The sequence below is a fragment of the Alligator sinensis genome, unplaced genomic scaffold, assembly GCF_000455745.1.
Source record: "Alligator sinensis unplaced genomic scaffold, ASM45574v1 scaffold916_1, whole genome shotgun sequence".
Taxonomy (NCBI): Eukaryota; Metazoa; Chordata; order Crocodylia; family Alligatoridae; genus Alligator; species Alligator sinensis.
Window position 1 is genome coordinate 441,971 of NW_005842874.1, and position 20,096 is coordinate 462,066.

Sequence of the window (20,096 nt, forward strand, 5' to 3'; positions counted from 1 at the left end):
CGGGGCGCGCGGGAACAATGACGTTGCTGTCCGTGCCGGGTTTCGGTTTTGTTGGAATAATAATTGGCCGTGAAAGGGTTAAAATACCGAACGAGCTGGTGGGGCTAATAAGACGCGATAAAAGAAACGTCGAGAGCGCCTGGATTAGGATTTTTTCCGTCGGCTGGGACGAGCGGATCGACGACCGCGGACGTCGCGGAGGAAGTAAGCGGGATTCGACCCTCGTCTGACCGCGGGACGCGGCGGCGTGCCGCCAAAGCTGACGGCGGCGGGCTTCAGACCGAGAAAAGGACGTCGCTTCGCGCGTCGGTAGCTCGCGGCGTCCGTCGCTGCCGCGGAGACCGATCGTTCACCTTGACTCAGACGCGGAGGCCGGGTCCGTCGTCGTTGGCGTTCGACGCAACGTTGAGGGCGCAGCCTCGATGTTGGGACGTCCTCTGCGCGTTGCGTGCCGTAGCGTGGGCGGGGCGGTAGATGGATCCGCCCGGCCTAAATGCTTTGCCCCTTTACCGTTTATTTCGGCGAGAGGATATTGGATGGTGGCCCGCCAGGCACTAAACGTGCATCTAGTGGCGTGGGGGTAGGACAGGTTGTAGGCGTGTGGATAATCCGATAAAATCCGATATCTTTCATTAAACCAACTCAAATCGTTGGGAAAACTTCTTCTTTGCAAGCTTTCGGGCGCATCTAATTCCGTGGAGCATCTCGTGAGAAACCAGGAGCAGGCTGTAGGTTAATCGCTAGGGTGCAAGGGAGGACACTGACTCCAGCTAGGTGGATGCTGCCCAGTGAAACCATTTGGAGATGTGTACAGGGCAGGGAAAGGAAGACGGCCTCGCAGGCCTACTTGTCAGGGGTGTGGGCTTCAGCCCAGCACGTAACCTTTTAGCCTCCCTCAGACAGAGGCTACAGATTCATAGATTGGAAAGAGCTGGAAGGGACCTCGCAAGATCATCGGGTCCAGCCCCCTGCACCAGGCAGGAAAGCTAACTGGGGTCAGGAGACCCCAGCAAGGTGACCGTCCGCTCTCCTCTTGAAGATGTCCAGGGTAGGCGATTGCACCACTGCTGGAGGGAGCCTATTCCACAGTCTGGACACCCTGACTGTGAAGGAATTTTTCCTGGTGTTAAGCCTGAATCAATCTTCCAGGAGTTTGTGGCTATTACTCCTGGTTTTCCCCAAGGGTGCCTGGTGAACACCAAGCCCTTGATATATTCCCCTGATGTAGTGGTAAGCTGCTACCAAGTCCCCTCTCAGGCTTTTCTTTTTTTGAGGCTGAAGAGGCCCAAGTCCCTCAGCCTTTCTCGTGTGGCTTGCCATGCAGGTCTCTGATCGTGCGGGTGGCCCTTCTCTGGACCCTCTCAAGCTTTCCACATCTCTGTTGAAGTGCGGCGCCCAGAACTGGACGCAGTCCTCCAGCTGCGTCTCGCCAGCGCGGAGTAAAGCGGAAGAATCACTTCCTTCATTTTGCTTGAGATGCATCAGTTGATGCGTGGCAGAGTGTTGTTTGCCTTGCTGGCCACAGCATCGCGCTGCCTGCTCGTGTTCATACTAGGGTCTGTTGTTACCCCCAGGTCCCTTTCAGTCGTGGTGCTGGTCAGTTTGGCAATTGGCAATTGATTACTGCGCACAAATAATAAAAAAACAGGGACAGGAGTGAAGGTCAGAGGTTCATAACGGTAGAGGTGCACCAATATATTGGTCACGTATCAGATCAGCGCTGATAAAAGGACATTATCGGCAGTCAGCTTGTTTTTGGCTGGTGTAGCTGATAATGTCACCAATAAATGCCACGTTCTTGTGCACAACTGCAGCGAGGAATGCAACACAGCAGCTTGGAGAGCAGCACACACTGAGAGAGGGGGTGGGGCAGGGGCAGGCGCTGCCCAGCCAAGGCAGTGAATGTGACCCCAGAGTGGGGCAGAGCTGTGGGCAGGGGCGGGGGGCTGACTCTCATCACTGTGCACACCCCCATGGGCGGTATAGGGGCATTTGCCCCCCGGATCTGTGCTCGCTGCCCGCTGCAAGCTTGGGGCTAGGAGCTGCGCCAGCCTCTTCCTGGCAAGGGGGCTGCATTTGGGATGGGCAGGCCAAGGCAGTGAATGTGACCCCAGAGTGGGGCAGAGCTGTGGGCAGGGGCGGGGGGCTGACTCTCATCACTGTGCACACCCCCATGGGCGGTATAGGGGCATTTGCCCCCCGGATCTGTGCTCGCTGCCCGCTGCAAGCTTGGGGCTAGGAGCTGCGCCAGCCTCTTCCTGGCAAGGGGGCTGCATTTGGGATGGGCAGGTGCAGGGCAGGTGGCGCTGCTGGGAGGGGAGACTACGGGGTGGGCTATAGCCACCCCAAAATTCCCTATAGCCAACCCTCAGCAGTGCCACCTCCCACCTTGCCCCGAGTGCAGTCCCCACTGGGAAGAGGCTGGCAAAGCCCGTGGCCCCAAGCCTGCAGCGGGCAGCCTGTCCTTGCCCTGTGCATAAATCTGGGGGTCACATGCCCCCTATGCCTTCTCTGGGGGTCCGCGTAGTGACAAAGAGCTGCCCTGCCTTCTCCCCACCCTTCTGCACCCCCTAGACAAGCTGCCTGCAGCTCCATCCCACTCCCAGGGTCGCATTCACCGCCCTGGCTGGGCAGTGCCTGTCCCTGCCCCACTACCTCACTGTGGGGGCCTTGACCTGCCCCCCCCATGCCCTTGCCCTTCCCCATGCCCCTTTTCCACCCCCAGACTTACCAGCCAGATATGTTCTCCAAGCTGCTGGGCTGCATTCCTTTAACTTGGCTATTGGATCTGTATCAACTAATATGGCTGGTTAATAATCGGCCATTGGTATCGGCCAAGAAAACCTTTCTTAGGGCACCCTTACATTACAAGAGTGCCAAGAGGGGATGCAGAGCAGAGCACACCGGACAGCACCCACTGGCTCCCAAATGAGTCCAAGGAGCCAGCGGACACTGCCCAGTGATCCTCTGCCTGGAGACGGGAATGAACTAGTGCAAGGAGACAGCAGCCCCGCAGGATACTGGGCTAGATGGACCTGTGATCTGTCCCTGTATGGCCCTTATGCTCTTAGGAAAAGGATAGAAAATTCAGTAACCACTGTCAGTGTCAAAATGAAAGGTCAGCTCTATGTAGAGGAATGCAGAAATATAATCCTGATTTAGGACTCTATTCAGGGGGACAGCCTTGTGACCATATAGATATAAATGCACTTTTACTAGAGTCTTTTTCTCAAAAGAAGGAGCTAGGGCTGTGCTCTCTGCTGACAGTCACTGACTCCCAGTTTTCAGGGTGCTAATGCTTTCCAGGTTAGGGGGAGTCGCCCTTAATGGAGAGCCATACATAATGAAGCCATCCATAATAATTCCCAGAAGCTCTCCGTATAAACAGCAAGGGTAAATGTGGGTATAACAGTTTTTACAAATTTACATCAGATGAGAGAGTCTTTCATACTTATAATGGTAGTGGGGTCCCTTTCGGACATAAAGAGGATCTGGAGGAAAACTAATAGATTGTAATAGTTTGGTGAATTAATAACTGAAATTTGGGTTAGAATGACATTTAAAGACAATATAACCTGTTTTTAATATAGTTCCCCTATTTTTTTGTGTATGGATAATACCTATATATAAATTTGGTGCTTGGTATGGAGGCTTTATTTTATGGCTGGGTAAAATACTGCTTTTGTGTTTTAATTACTATGTTACCCACATATTGAAGTTTAGTAAATTTTCTTCACAGTACATTTCCATGTTAGTTTTGTAAGGCTGAATAATATTGTTAAAATATATATGTATTATTAATTACCGTATTTATTTGATTGTAAGGCAAGATTTTGTCCCTATTTAACATAGAGGGAGGGGGAAAGCCCCTCATCTTAGAACCGCATACGGAGGCGAGGACAGGTGGCTGCTGTGGCTTGGGCTCCAGCCCCTACCCAGAATTGGGGCCATAATTACAGCTGCTCCCCGTCAGCCTCTGCTCCCCACTTCCCCTTCCCTCTCCCTGCAGCCTCTGCTCTGCCCGGGCTGGCTCCGTCCCTGTTTTCGGCTGGGGCACTGAGCACATCCCCAGCCCAGCCCCTGTAGCAGCTGGACGTATGCTGCTGCCGTGTGGCCTGGGGTTGTGCTTAATGCTCCAGGCTGCAGCGTGCATGGATCTTGCCAGTATGGAGCAAAAATAAGGCTGGAAGGGAGAGGGGCAGGTGGGGGAGCAGAGGCTGCATGGGCGAGGGGAGATGGCAGCGTGTAGAGGCAGCTGAAAAGTCCTATTTACTATTTAGTCTCTCTTACAGAAATCTTTCCATACCCCTGATCATTTCCGCTGCCCTTATCCATGTCTATTTTAACTTCTTACCACAAATTTTGATTAGAAAGTACTCAAAATTAATCCGTTGGTGAGATTTTATGTGCGACACTTCACCCATTTAAGCTTTCGCCTAGCTTTACAGAATGTGGCCGAGATGGCAAGGATATCTCCTGCAGGGGTGGGCTTCTGCTCGTCTGAGGACACTAGCCTTTCCAGCACTTCCTGGACCAAAATGACCAGGGCTTGTCCACTGAAGGGCCAGTTCATAGAAATCATAGAGAAGTGGGGCTGGAAGGACCTTCCAGAGGTCATCTAGTCCAACCCCCTGAAGGCAGAGGTGACGGGGCCAGGTACAAATAGGGGGCAAGTTACTTGACCTCCCCACAACCTGTGCCCTGTCGCAGTGGGGGGAATGAATTAAAGATAACCCTCAAAAAATTAGATTCTGTACATGGGAAATTATAGCAAATGTATAAATTTTCCATGCGTAGAATCTAATGGAGGGGGGGGGATCATCTGAGATTTGAGTAAATATGGTATTTCCCCATATTTGCATGCATCTACAACCACAGTGGTTTCTTTTAAGGAAATGGCATTATTAGGCAGCACTCTGGCACTATTTTTGAAAGGCTGAGAAAATAAAAGTCTTCATTTGGATGGTTTAATAGGGAACATTTCACTAATGATATAAAAGAGGCCATGTGTCTAAACATAGTTTTGTTCTCCTGTCACTTCACAATGCGTGGAAGACAGCTGGTAGGTTTTAGGAAGGCTTATCCTTTGAAAAAGGAACTAATTTGCCTTGATATGAATAAGGGTTCAGAATCCTGTTTATCTAGGATTTATGTGAATATTTTATTTATATATAAAATAAATATGTAAAATAGATAGACAACTTAGATCTAGAAGAGGGATTTTATCCACGCTCAATTCTGCTGCCTATGTGTATTATTGATATTGGCTATTTGAATTCTTTACTTTTAATCCTTAGAGTAAAAACAAATATTGACAGAAAATTAGATTCAGGGTTGAATATGCTGGCAGTAGGAATGTTTTGGAAAGGGAAATACAGAATTATTCAATACTACTTTCTTGATTTTTTTTTTTTTTTTTTAATTATTATTTATTATTAATCCCTTTGGCCCAGAGAAGGTTAGAGATCAGTCATATTGCATTTATTAAATAAATGGTAGAAATCATAGAGAGACCCATTTACAGTGGATCATTTATCAATCTCTTTGCCAGTAAAGGTCTGTATTTTGTAGTATTATTTCACCTGATTATAAATGACTAAAGTGATTTGATTTTGGAAACTTGCATAATGTAATAGAATCTTTTTTTTTTTTTTTTTTTTTTTTTTTTTTTTTGAAATGTTCTTTTGCTCAGTTTATCTTTTTACTTGTATATCCGTGACTCACCGTGTAATAATTGTCTTGCTTGCTGTTTAATTTTTGGAGTTTATGGGAATGGATAAATGTGCACTTTTAATTTTGATACCCACTTATTACTTCTTAAATTGCTCCATTCGTTTTTGCCTTCTCACACAGCATAACGTGAACTTCAACTCTGAAGAATGTTTTAATGGTGAAGAAAACAATATTTTGCCTAAGAACTGATGTTAGGATTCTGAGTTTCTCTGCAGCAATGGATAGCACTGATGTACCCACATATTCCTAAAGCGGAACATGAAGCTGGGTTCCTTTCATCCCATTAAGTGCTAATGAAGTTGTTCAGTACCGCCGAGGCAATGCAGATTCATGAATTTGGGTTTTGGGCAGGTAAGTGGAGGAGAAAATAATTGTAGTCTATCTTGTTCGGATGCATTTTTGTTGTTATCGGTTATTACATTGTGTTGAAGTAGTGCCCAATAGTCCCGGTTAGGATTGAAGCAACTCTATTCCCATAAGCTCTACTCAATTCTCTGTTCATATTTGCAGATTTGTAGTAATGTTTAAGTCTACACCCGAGGCAAGGATTTATTTGTGTGATATATTTTGTTGGACTAGTTGCATAGCTGGAAGAGTTAAGCAAGATTTTCGGTGCAAGGCATTCTTCAGACCTGATGAAAAATGCCTTGCTTTCAAAAGCTTGTCTAATGCTATCCCAACTGTGAAGCTGGTCTAACAAAAGATATCACCAAAAGAAATCCTTACTCATCACATAATTCCTGCACTATCACAGCTACAACATCGCTTAAGTTGGTGTGGACAAAATACGGCCCACGCACTGGATCCAGCCCATGGAGGGACTTTATTCGGCCTGTGGTGGGTCCCTTGCTCCTAGCTAGCCCGGGCGCCATCTGGCCCACGGGGTATCCTGCCTCCTAGGTGTGCAGTGGGGCTGGGGTGGTTCCACGGCTGGACTCCAGTTGTAAGCAGCTCATGTGGCAGCAGCTTCTAGCTGCTGATGGCCCTAGCCCCAGCCCAGCCCCATGGAGACTGCTGGGGACCTGGGTTCAAGCGTTGGCTTGCCCCATGTCCTCTCTGGAATCATCCTAATGGGAGTGGATCAGCTCCAGACCAGCCGGGACCTGCACACAGCCCTGACCCTGGGCTGCCCCTCATCTGCTCTGGACCTGTCTGCCGCCACTGCTCGTCATGGATAGACCAATCTGGAGGGGACATGGGACAGGCCAGGGTCGATGTTATGCATGTGGGTTCTTGCTGCTCCATAGCTGGTCTGCTCCAGCCAGGGCAAGTCTGGACCAGATGCAGGGCAGGCCAGGAATGGAGCTGTGCACTCAGCTGCTGCTGTGCACTGTTGGCAGGGAGAAGCTGTAGGGCACACAAGCTCTGGGCTGTTGCAGAGGAGATAGGGGGTGGTGCTGCTGACTGGCCTGTAACAGCTCCCCAAAACTGCCTATGTGGCCTGCAGGCCGAAATAATTGCCTGCCGCTATGGTAAGTCTACACCAGACATTTCAGAAGACTTTTTTTCATTTTTTTTTCTATTTTTCTGTTTGATTCCAATCAGTTCATAGCACACATTTTACACAGCAAGGGATTCTACAGAGGTACTAACTTACAAAGTTAGTGGCAACAGCAGTGGCTCCTGCTGCTGCAACCTTGGTAGAAATCTGGTTTGACTGAATGAACAATAAAAGTAGAATGGCACTGGGACAACTCCTGGGAAATAATCTGTAGTGATAGGGAACCTTTGTAGTTAACACGATGGATTCCCCAGTATAAAGGTTGAGTCGAGTATATAAGAAGGGACTGAAATATCACTACAGCAGGGGTGGGAACCTGTTCAGCTGTAGGCTGGAATAATCCACCCTAAATCGGAGGGGACGGGTGCTAGGAATCTGGCTGTAGCTGTAGCTTGTCTCTGCCTTGGCATCGGGAGAGGGCCTACAGCTGAAGTCCCATGTCCACGGGCTGTTCTGTGGCCCTTAGGTTGCCAGTCCCTGAACTAAAGAAATACAATATCGAATTCCTTCCTTCTCTTCCAACACTAAAAATAGAAACAGATGTTCACTGTGGACACTATCCTGTCATTGTGCTTATGAAGTGAATCACTTAGGATGAGTCGCGTTTAATAAAGTTAACTTTGGACATAATCTTTTTTTTGTTGTTCAGTTTTGAGAATGTGAGAGCAGGTGAGGGTCATTTTCAGAGTTGCTTTCGAATTAGAAATGCTCCATAAAGGTTGTAAAGAACTTCTAAAATCTTGGCCCAAAGGGTGTTAACTAGGGCAGGGTTGTCCAACTGCAGTGTGACCCTTGGGCTGTCCTCAGCCACTGCTCTTCCCATCACTCTGGCTGCAATAGCAGCTGAAGTCTCCAGGTTCTCCATCCCTCCTTCAGCTTCTGGCACTTCAGGGGATGGGATGACACGCAGCATGAGGAGCTAAGGGTGAGTCTGGGGCTGTGCCTTGGGGTGTGGGGGCATTGTACCAGTGCACGTGACCATTGCAGCAGGAGGCGGGGATCACAGGGTGTAGTAGGAGGCATAGGTCCCCAGGACACATGGCCCCTGGGTGCTTAGAAGTTGGACAGCTCTGACCTAGAGCCAGGACACATACATTTGGAGCCATTTCAAAAGGGGAAACTGTTGCTACCCTCTTGAAACGGCTCCAAATGTACAAGTGGCTGTTCCCTTATGTGCTGTTGTTATTTTACACTATGAATATATATTTCAGCTGTATTGAGAAATCGGTTTTCTTTTTCTGTCTTTGGCCTGCTTAGGTTACATCAGCACAGTCTGGCAGAGGTAGACGTTTCTTTGTTCTTGACGTTTTATCTGGTAATATGTATAGTATGTGTGGTGGGCAGTTTATATTGTGGTGTTTGGAATTACAGGAGGAAGGAAGCATGCTGCTTTTTCATTTATATTAAATTCTAGTAATTTTACCTCCTTTTCACAGAAGTTTCTACCTTGTTTCTAAGCAAACAAGCAGTTTTGCTTTTAGAGTACTACATGCTACTTGTCTTGCTAAATTTTTAACAGCTTGAAGATTTAAAAAATATATCTTGTCATTTTTTATAAAGATTGCATGGGAGTGTGTTTTAAAATGTCTGCTGTGAATTTTCTCCTTTGGTGTCATGAATATTTTAATAAGCTTTTGTTTTATACATGCAGGCCAAGCACACTACAGCATATATAATTGCTAGAGAAAGTTGAGAGCAGTATTATATAGTTTGAAAAAGAATAATTTTTGAACAACAGAAGTCTCTCTATGCCTGAAGATGGGTACGTGTGCCTGGAAGCTTGCAAAGAACCTTGTTCCAACTACTCAGTTGGTCAAATAAAAGATACCACATCTCTCCAAAGAACCTTGCCCGCCTAATTTTTGTTCAGTCTTATTTTATTCATTGCTATCCTCATCTCAGAGATTAGATTTAGTATTTTTTTTTTTTGTCCTTTTATAACAGCTCATGTATGGTTTTCTTGTGTTTTTTACAAACAGTTTATTGTAAACAACTCAGCAATTGTGTAAGCTAGATTAATATTGCTACACATCTCACAGATACCAAAACCTAAGGCCCAGGTAGAGAGGAAAGGTCCTGTGTTTAAGATACTAACTACAACTTGAGACCCTGGGTTGTATTCTTGGCTGTGCACTGGTTTTCTATTTGATCTTCATTAGGTTAAGTGGCTCTCCATTTAGCAGAGGCTTTTTAGCCTTTGCCTGGCTTTAAAAATCTGTATTGAATTCAGTGGAACTCTGCATATGTTTAAAGTTAGGCACATATTGACATTTAACCTAGGCAGGGCCCAGATCTCAGGGCACATGTATACTGCCTGCATGCCCAGCTGGGGAATACCATGGTGAGGCTCACTGAGCCTCCTCTGGACCTACTGCCATTCAAAACGGAGGTAAGGCGGCTGCCCACCAGCAAGTCCTGAGAGGCAGTGTAACCATCCTCTCTGAAAAGTGGATAATACAACTTCTGCTTGCTGCTGCCTCTGTTTATAGTGTAAGCTCTTCAGGGCAAGGACTTCTTGATTAGCGAGGCTGTATTATGTCCTTGCGTGGTTATGTCTAAAACCTTGATTTCACTTGGTACCTCTAAGTGCCACAGTAATACAAAATGATAAATAAAAGAATGGGCTGCAATTGCATTTGGAGCTGCTGCAAGCTGTTAAGATCGAAATAATATTATTAAGATAAGTCAAAAGTCTGATTGTGCATCCTGTGTGTGTCTTTGGAAATGGTTGGGCCTACGCAGTAGGATGTTTTATGTGAATTGGTGTTCAAGCTTCGGTCCTGTGCTGACTTGCCCAGTGCTGTGTGGTAAGGTTGAGCCAGATTTACAGCAGCCTGAAGCCACAGTTACTGCTTCTAATCATAGACTGATGTTTAATCTGGCTGCAGATCCTTTTTGGAAAAAATTGCTTTTATTTTAACCAGTGTGTTTCTAAGTTTGTGTGTGTTTTTGTTCTTAGGTTTCCATTAAATCAGCTGGCGATGTCTATGATCTTATCTGCCTCCGTGGTCCGTGTGAGGGATGGACTCCCACTCTCTGCCTCTACAGATTGTGAACAGAGTACAGGTGTGCAGGAATGTAGGAAATATTTTAAAGCGCTCTCAAGGAAACTTGCTCAGCTTCCCGACAGATGTACGCTGAAAACGGGGCAGTATAACATAAAGTAAGGTTCTTCTCTCATTATCCTTGCAATGCTTCCTAGTGGTATCTGTTGTAGCAAGTTAAGAGTTACAGTATAGAGGTGATTAATCAATTTAAGAATACTGTCTTATCTCACATACACCCTGCTTCTCCAAAATAAGGCGCATACCTTGTTTTTTAAAGGCAGAACATACAAAAAGGATTTTTCCACACTCATGGCTAATTCTGTGACATTAAGTAAGTTCTCTTGGGAATGTAGCATCCAGGAAATGTGGCACCAGGAAGTTTTTGGTGCCAGCTGCCTTACCCAGACTCTCTCCTGGGATGCCAGGCTTTCTAGTTGCTATGTTTCCAGGAGGACTTGCTCGGTGTCACACAAGGTTAGACTCCAGACCCTTGCAAGGGCAGTAGCAAGACTGTTAGTTCTTTACAGTAAGTAGTTCTTTATATAAGTTCCTGAAAATAAAGTGTTGTTTCCACATTACAAGCCCCCATCAAGATACTGCCACCAGCTCAGTTGCTGCTTCAGGCACTGGGTTCTGTGTTCAGCCAGTGGCTGTGGCTCTGGGAGAGTTAACAAGGACTCTGCCATCTTGGCAGCTGCATGGCATGCTCCAGGCTTGCTGCTTTTCCAGTGAAGGAAGTATCTTCCCTGCTTAAAATACACACCCCAATGTGCAGATGGGTGGACGGGCATGAGCGTAGCAATAGCTGAGTGGGAGTGCAGGGCCAGTGCTGGTGCCCCAGGGCCAGGGCCATCAGGGGCCCAAAGTAAGCCTTCAGGAGCGTGGGGCCTGGGCTGGTGGGGGCTCTATGGAACCAGGCTAGGCTGTGCCAGCAGGGAGAGTGGGGAGCCAGCCTGGCTCCACAGAGCCCTGGCTAGGCTGGATCCCACACTCCTACCACCCTGCTCTGGGCCCCAACCGGCCCTGGCCCTGGGGCACCGGCGTGGGCCCTGCACTCCCGCCTAGCTGTCACTGAGCTCGTGCCTGTCTGCCCGCCTGCTCGCTCCCGCCTGCCACCACCATTTCCCCACTTTCCCTTCTGCTGTGGTGCTTCTTTTCATGTGGTTTCTGGCACCGGCAGGGGCTCTAGGCAATGAGTGAGAGTGTACATGATTGTGTTTGTAGGGCAAGTCCCACACATGCACCCCACCATACATATGTACCCACTCCCGCTTCGCAGTGCCATAAATGCACACCCCATACCCCCTCACACGCCTCAGCTACTCTCCCTCCCCTTCCACACATGCCATAACCCTCCCTAGCCCTCCTCCCCCTGTTGTACAAATCCTATACCCACCCACACTCCACATATCTACACCTTCCCCGTATTGCCCCCGTATCCCTCCACAATATACAAATGTAAGACTTCATTTTTAGCTATTATACAATCACCTCTATGTACACTACACAAACACATGTCAATCAGGACAAAAATATTTTTTGAAATCAAATTAATGAATGTTGTAGATATTCGATTTTTAGAATATAATTTGGTATTTCTTTGGTTCCAAGATGGCAAACCCCCTTGCTGAAAAGAGTACTTTTGGTGGCAAAGGGAAGGATTTCTGGTGGCAAAGGTTGGGGGACTAGGGGGCAGGACTTCTGGTCCCAAGATGGTGACCAGGGAGCAGGGCACCTGTCAAGGGGCTGGGCTACCCATGCAGCCCTGGACAGCTTGCCAAAACTCAGTAAGCAGCCTTCCACCCAAAATAATTGCCGGCCCCTGCTTTAGACCAACACAGCTACAACCTATATCCTAGTTTTCCTTGTGGGTTTCTTATCATTCTTTGCTGTGCCATCAGTTTCCAGTGCAACAGGTGGATTTTTAAATTGCCTGAACCCTCTCTTTCTCTCATCTGCCCCACCTTGCAACATTTTTCAGTAATCTTTTTTTTTAAATGTCTTAAATATTTTTAGGAATATTAAAAAAAACAGGCTTTTTTATTTCTAGAAGTATTTTTTTAGGATGCTTAGGACTAGTTTCAGAGGACACTACTCCGAAAACACTCATGCGTGCAGTTGGTATAGGTGTACTGATACATTGGTCCCATATTGAATCGGAACTGATATGAGGAAAATTTAGAGTATCGGCAGTCTGATTTTGGCTGATGTGGCTGGGAAGAGCTTGGCGTTGCCCCTGGCCCCAGCCTGCAGTGGCAGCCCACCCTTGCCCCGTGCCCAGATTTGGGAGGGACATTTCCCCCCCGCATCTCCCGAATGAGCTGCAGCTCTGTCCAGTCCCCAGCCCCACTCCCACCCTCACCGCAGGGGCCTTGATCTGCCTCCTTTTCCCCCCCCTTTTGCCCCACAACAGACTTACCAGCTGGTTGCCGCTCTCCATATTGCAGTGCTGCATATTGGCTATTAAAAATTGGCCATTGGTATTGGCCCAAAAAGTCTCTATCAGTGCACACCTAACAGTCGGTAATATTTTTAATTTTGTAAGAAAAATGAACACAGTGAAACCTAAATCTTTCGTGTGAAGGCAGACCAAATGTAGATTCTGTGTGTGTAAATGCAAATGTAAAGTCAGTGTTTCCTCGAAGATGCTAATGGGTAGATCGTTGCTTTTACTAATTATCCAGAAAATATAGCACCATGGCTTTGATGTTGTTATAACTCTTGGCATGGACAAACATATACTTGGATAAGCTTAAGGGGAAAGGAAGCTGCTACTCAGGAGTGCCTACCAGCTGTTACTCCGTGTTTTGCGTGCCTAAATCACCCCAACTTTAACCCTGGATAAAACAAGAGTTACAATGCGAATGGTAACAGCTGCTAGATGGTCTGAAGTAGCAGCTCCCTCTTCTTTCTGTTTTGAAATCACTCCAAGTGTATGTTTGTCTTTACCCTGTTAATAGTGAAACTGAGTTTGAAGTTTCTTTGGCAACTGGTAAGTTTACAAGACATTTGCAAAAACTGTGCATGCAACGTAATCAAAGGGGTGCTGTGTATACTACTTATAAGCGGGATCCTGGTTTTCTCTGATTTTAAAAAAAATCCCCTATTTTTAGATTAAAATAAGTTACCCCAAATCAACATTTTTCCATGATTAAAATTAAATACTGCTATATATAGATAGATATCTCTATATCTATATATAATATCTGTATATGAACAGTTTCATTTTAATCATGCAGAAATGTGGATGTGGGGTTATTTTTTTATATTTGAATATTTGGGATTTTTTTTTAATTGGAGAAAACCAGGATCCCTTCTTTATAAGTAAGACTTCTTCAACATTTAGATCTATATTAGCTTACTTCTTTTTAAATACCATATTTCTATTTATTGAAAGGCTGTTTTGAATTCAACCCTCCCCCCCCCGCCCCCTTCCCCCCCACTGCAGCAGGAAAAGCAGTTCAGGGGGCGTGGGGTGGCAGTGGGGGAGGCAGTTGAGGCGGTATGGTGGTGTGGGGGAGTGTAACAACCTGAACCCTGCCCCTTGCCCTCCTACAGTTTGTCCCTGTCACCTGCCCCCCTGATCCAATCCGGCACGGCATCTCCCCAAAACCATCATTGGGTAGGTGGAACCTCCTGTGCACCTCTCTTTCCTGGAAGAGTATGGCAGGGGGACGGGGATAGGGACTGGACTGGGAAAACCTGCAGCACAAGCTGGCTGTCCTGCCTGCTTCAGGCTTATTGGAAAACCCTAAGAGTCGGGAGAATAGGTGCATGCTGCAGCCCTTCTGGGTTTGTCTGTGCATGAGGCATGTGGAGCACTATCACGTGGCTGTGGCAACAGCTCAGTACTCCTAAGAAGTTTCACAGCACCCTGGTTGAGAACCACTGGTATAGAAATATTTCAGATATTCCTTTGGAAATGGGGAGGAGTGGGGATTTTCTAGCTTCTGGTCATCTTTATCCTTATTCCTGGGCACTGATAAATCATCCTTGCTAGGAAGGAGTTTTCTTCCCTTGCTTATTATAAAGGAATTTTTTACAGCAGTTTCTTGCGCTTGTGGAATGCACCAGATGGCACGTTCTGCCTTCAGAATAAATGAAACTTTCCCAGGGGATGAAAACCATGTGTTTTGCCCTCCCTAAGGGCTTTATTTCATTTCCCCATTCTTGTGCACGTTGTTCAGTTGCCACGCTTGGTGCGCTTATGTATGTTTAGCCTTGTTTCTTGTTTGCTGGTGCAATACTGTTTAAAAGAGAGACATTACCCAAAAGTAAATTGTTTTCTTCCATAAAACAATCTTTGACTTTGTCAATAAATATTAATGTTTTCATTACCTCATGGCAGTGTTTTTGCTGCTCTGTTATGGCATATGGAACCAGTCTTGTGAAACTGAGTGTTACCTGGATTTAATTTTGAAATGCTAAAACCACTTTTTAAATTTTTAGTTTTATTAGCTCTCTGGGAGTGAGCTATATGATGTTGTGCACTGAAAATTACCCCAGTGTCCTGGCTTTCTGCTTCCTGGATGAGCTTCAGAAGGAGTTCATCACCACCTATGATATGCTGAGGACAAATACTGCCATCCGACCATACTGTTTCATAGAGTTTGGTAAGGATAAGACTTGTTTTACAGTAACTCTTCCCATTATGATCAAAGTTTACTGACTATATTGAGGAATGTACAACTTGGACAAAGACCATTCAGCTGAGATTGTTATATATGAATGTGATATCAGGGCCTGGTAACACTCATTGAATACAGTTGAAAAATTGACTTCACTGGGAGTTGAATCAGGCATTTAGAGCCTTATGTAAAGTTCATTGGGAGTCTTTCTATTACCTTTTGATAGGTTTTCTGTGTGAATGAATCCAGAGGAGCTTATCTTGCTAGTTGGTAATATATTATGACATGTTTTACTTTATACCCTTATCAAAATATTTATCTTACCAAGATATTGGTCTTTATAAATTTACAAAGTAGAAGACTGCAGTTTTTCACTGTTATAGTTGTTTATCCAGTGCAGGGAAAAGAGATTTTTATATTGCAGCTATGCATTGCATCTTCTCTAATTCAAGCTTCAAGTACAAATAATGCCACATTCAATTGAGAATGCCAATACCCCTTGCGGAATTGGTTAGTATCTGCAGTGGTTTTTAAAAATCCTGCCTTCTTTTAGAGACAAAGGAAACCTGTTCTGTGTGGTCTAATAAAATACTTTTAGACATTGAAAGTTATAGTTGTTTTAGAAGAAAAATGGTATATATTACATTTCGTTAACTTTCCAGTGCTTGATCAGTTGTTTTAAAATTTGCCCTATGTTATAGCTGTTACTGTCTTTCTTATGAAGAAGCTCTTGAACCTTTCCTTTCCCTATCCCTCTCTGTGTTTTTCCAGGAAGTTTGGGGGTACTTTTACTGTATTGCCACATTAGTTGTGAGGTCAGAAGATACTTCTCAGTGTTAAGATTTTGCAATTTAGGGCATTTTTTAGAATTAAGCAAGTTTATCCGTGACAAAGTGTGAACTCCTCTGCTTTTGTAAGAATATTTTCCAATTTGAAAGAAAAGCTAAACCAAGTGCAATAAATCCATTGTATAAGGACTGCATTCAGTTTCACACAGTGAAAAGCCATTAGTTTATTCACAGTTGTTAAGTAATTAGACTTCTAGAGTGTAATTTTTTATGTGGCAGAATTAATTAGCCTGTGATATATTAGTCATAAAATAGAAATAGTATTAGAATGTTCCAAGATAAATATAAGAATTTCAAATAATGAATTTAAATACGTGTATAAGAGAAATCTTTTGCCCGTAAAGCTGCATGGTCTTGAATTTATTTAATTAAAAAATGTCTATAGAGATATATTCTTTTAATTTTACACAGATAATGTCATCCAAAGGACCAAGCAGAGATATAACAACACACGGTCTCTATCGACAAAGATAAATCTTGCTGACATGCAGATGGAAATCAAGCTGAGACCACCTTATCAAATTTCTCTGTCTGAATTTGGTTCAGCTAATGGATTTGCGCATTTATCTGCTGTAGAATTTAAGGGTACCGGTAAGATACCTGCTGGTGAGTTTCATAGCTTAATTACATCTATCCTTGTATGAACCAAGAGTATGGCAATGCATTTACTTTTCTTTTTTCAAGTGAAATGATATAGGAAATTATGCCAAACCTCGTACTTTCTTAGATGCTGGGTTTGTATAAAGGACTGCTGTGTCATAGGAATCTGCCTCTTTCTTTGGAAGCTGTGACTTCTGTTCTAACTAATCATTCTTCCCCTGCAGCTTGCAGAGAGGAATGTGTTTGTTAAATCAAGGGCAGTTATCAATAGACACTGGTTTCTTAATGAAAATACACAGAAACATTTAAATAGATTTTCTTTCCTTTTTCTTTTTCCTATTTTTAAAGACTTCTAAATCAGCTAATGATTTATTTTATAATGGGAGCTGAGGACAACATGAACGCATTGTATCATTATGGATGTAATGTCATGATGACTACTGGAATCAGTGGGAGGAGCATTACTTAGGAGAGGTCCTTCACATTCAAATTCAGTGTAATTACCCTAATAATATTACATACACTTTACAAAGTGTTTGTGCCATGGAAATCACATCAGTAACAATATATTAGCATGTGTATGGTTTTTTGGGGTATTTTTTTACTTTTTAACCTGTTGTTAATTTCGCACAAGGAATAAATTACATAGAGTTGGATAATGACTTACCGTGGATGGGCATATGATTCTTGACTTGCGATATGAAAAGAACTCTCTGAAGCAATTCAGCTATTTCCCATTAGAATAGAAGAATTGAAAAGAAAAACACAACAGCCTGGTGCTAATGCATGGATTGTACGAATGAAATTGTCTAGAGGAAGTGAAATAGACCAGTCTAGTTTCAATCTTCAGGTTCAATGAAGCAAAAAATAAATAGAATAAATGATGAACATTTAAATAGAATAAATGATGAACATTTAAATACTAAATGTTCTTCTTTTCAAATGTCTCTCTCTCTTATGCTGGTCTGTCCAGGTAGATTTTGGTACCCACATGGGTCACTTTACAGGATTAGAGTAGAAAACAGTGACACAAATGCAAGCTTTCATTAAAATATTATAAAATTTAATGGGAAAGGTAAATTGTGTACCTTTTTTTTTAATATAAATTTTAATAGGGACCCTTTAATTCCCTCTTGTGCTAGATATGCATTTTTAATGATTAGCAAAAACACTTTGGCTTCTGTTACTAAGAATTTTCTCTCTACAGATTAAAAAAATGTTTTTTATTTAAAAAGAGGAGATTGCGGAGTCTTTGTACAGCATGTGCCTTAATGGAGCTCGGATTCTGATAGCTCTGTATGCTATCATAATACAAATAATTTATAATAATAATGATTACAACATGTTGGTGCTGGCAAAGAAAAAAGAACTAAGTTCTGCAAGAGCCAAAAGGGGAATATATAATAATGTTTAAATAATTTAAGTGCATGAAACCTTTTAAGAGATGCCACATACCTTTGCTAAATCATCCAGAGTGTTCTTAATATTATTGTTGACTAATGGAGAAATGTGGAAAACATTGTATTGAGAACCAGTACTCGTTGACATGTTCTATTCTTTTTTTAATAATTCTCCAGTGTCATGCTTTTATCATTTTGACACTTCTACCTTTTGTTTCTTACAAGTTAATCCTTTGTGATTTACTCAACAGCCTGCTGTAATCCTCTCTCTGGAAGAGGTTATAGTGTCACAAGTGGAAGCCAGAGATGGGAACAATCTGTGGTTACAAAAATACCAAATCTTTGTGATGTAGGTAGGCAGCATTATTATAAATAGATCATCCATCAAAAAAATTTAGATAGCACAAGGTGTTCACTCATTATATTACAATAGGAGATGCTCAGTGATGATATTAGTTTAAATTTAAGGAACATTTCCTTCTGGTTCCCATTCTTCCTTTCCTTTTGTTTTTCCTTATTATTGGAATTATTGGGCATCTTTACACCTGCTTTGGGGTGGGGGCGCTTTAATTACAGTGTTTCTTAGGAGCCGCTCTAATTAAAGCGCCTGCAGCATCTTATGTATTCAGCATGTATTCACGGAGGGGGTGCTTTAACTAAAGCTTGTTCAATGAGTTTTAGTTCAAGTGCCCCCACTGCCATTCTGAAGTGCGGGGATGCTGAATACACGAGATGCTGAGGCTGCTGGAGCTTGCTAATGAGCATGTTTCAGCAGACTCAGTTAATTGAGTTTGCTTTGACGCATGCTAATTGGCATGCGTTGGAGCAGGCATTGGGCATGTGTATAGGTGCCCATTGTTCTAGAGTCTCCCAACCAGCCACTTCCTCCAGTGCAAGCCTGAAGTGGGTTGAAGGGCTGAAGAAGTCTTCACTACCTGGTTGACACTGCTCAGTTATCAGACCTAGATTTTTCTCATTCCTGAAATATCACTTCTCATGATACAACTTTCCTTGCCCAGTGTCTTTCCCTGCTTCTGCTCTCCCTTTCAAACACAGGGCTTGCTGTGGGTAAATTATAGGTCTTAAATTACTTTAGGGAGTACAATTTTTCTTTGCCTAATTTTAAAATGAATGCCCTGGGAAGCAATGCAGTCTCTCAGATCTCTAGTATTTAGGGAGATATTCACTGTATAAGTTAATAAAAATAGTTTATGTAAAAAGACATGCCTGCACTCTAGTTGGAGGTGTACTTTTGGTTTTCTTGCTTTAAACTAGTTTGCTCAGTATTGCTAACTGTGTAGCTGCAGCACAAGGTGAGAACTTGCCTGGGAACCCAGGTCAGTAGTTGTATAGCTAGCTATGCAGAATCCTGCACTGCCACAGCTGCGCCTTTGTTAGCTAATTGAAGGCTAGCCCTGTTATTTCCACCTGAGCTGCAATCACATCTTTCACAACAGCTTAGACCTACCCTGGTAAAAAAAGAAATGAATAAAAATGCCTCATAAGTAGTACATAGCCAAGATAACTTTCTAGGAGCCACTTCAAGCCCCCAATTAAATTAACCGCTATATACTTGAGCTGTAATGCAGTGTCAGTATACAAGTTAGAAGAGTGTTTGAAAAAATGAGAATGGCTATAATGTAGCAGGGCAGGAAAATATTTAAAAAATGTGAAATAGTTCCCTATAGGAAACTTAAAAACGTTTGATATCTAAACTTGTATGTTCTTTACCCTTTGGCATTGGTCCAGGACAATCATCTCTTATTAGATTTGGGGAGTTAATAACTTCCATAGGAGGCTCAATCTTGCAGCTATGGTAAAGCTGTCTTGCCACCTGTAACTGTCCTTCCAGATTTTTTTTATTCATGTATTTGCTTTTTGGCACTTAGCTGCTTTGCTGCTAGAATATGCAATTGTTTGAGACCTTAGTAACTTCCTGAACTTAGTAACTTTAATAATGGTGTTGGGTGTCCATAACTAGATTTGGGTTGGTTGTTAACTAGACAAACGAGTCCTTTAAATGTTGACCTCTTTTACCTTAAAGTGAGAGAGAGGTTAAAAAAGGTCTGATGCTTGAGCACAGAATAGGTAGTTTGTACTGACTTCATAGTTTCATAGCGCTCTGGGTCGGAAGAGACCTAAACAGATCATCAGGTCCGACTGTCTGTGTATTACTTACCCCCATTTTTGTGCGCTCCCAATGCAGAATTCATCACTGGAATACTTGAGAATTTTTCACCTCCCTCCCCTTTTTTTTTACTCTCAAAAGTCAGTAGTAATGCATAAATGTAACCCAATTATGTGACTTTTGATTATATGTAGCATATAAAATTTCTGGT

General features: G+C 43.8%; 1 protein-coding gene across 7 annotated transcripts in view; it reads left to right on the top strand.

The window, feature by feature from the left end:
* The first annotated feature begins 5,793 nt into the window (after positions 1 to 5,793).
* The window catches only part of SEC22A (SEC22 homolog A, vesicle trafficking protein), a 40,134-nt gene continuing 25,831 nt past the window's right edge, over positions 5,794 to 20,096 (top strand). For 2 of the 7 annotated variants that reach the window (XR_003091825.1, XR_003091826.1), the window contains exons 1-6: positions 5,794 to 6,084; positions 8,492 to 8,516; positions 10,194 to 10,397; positions 14,731 to 14,894; positions 16,169 to 16,363; positions 18,009 to 18,110. Coding sequence is in view for 5 of the 7 variants with exons in the window: in XM_025191958.1 (XP_025047743.1) it covers positions 6,027 to 6,084; positions 8,492 to 8,516; positions 10,194 to 10,397; positions 14,731 to 14,894; positions 16,169 to 16,363; positions 18,009 to 18,110 (748 nt within the window). In the remaining 2 variants the exon portion in view is untranslated. Of the gene's footprint in view, positions 6,085 to 8,491; positions 8,517 to 8,885; positions 8,997 to 10,193; positions 10,398 to 14,730; positions 14,895 to 16,168; positions 16,364 to 18,008; positions 18,111 to 20,096 lie in introns of all 7 variants that reach the window. The other 5 variants (XM_025191960.1, XM_025191958.1, XM_025191962.1 and 2 more) reach the window with 5 other exon arrangements.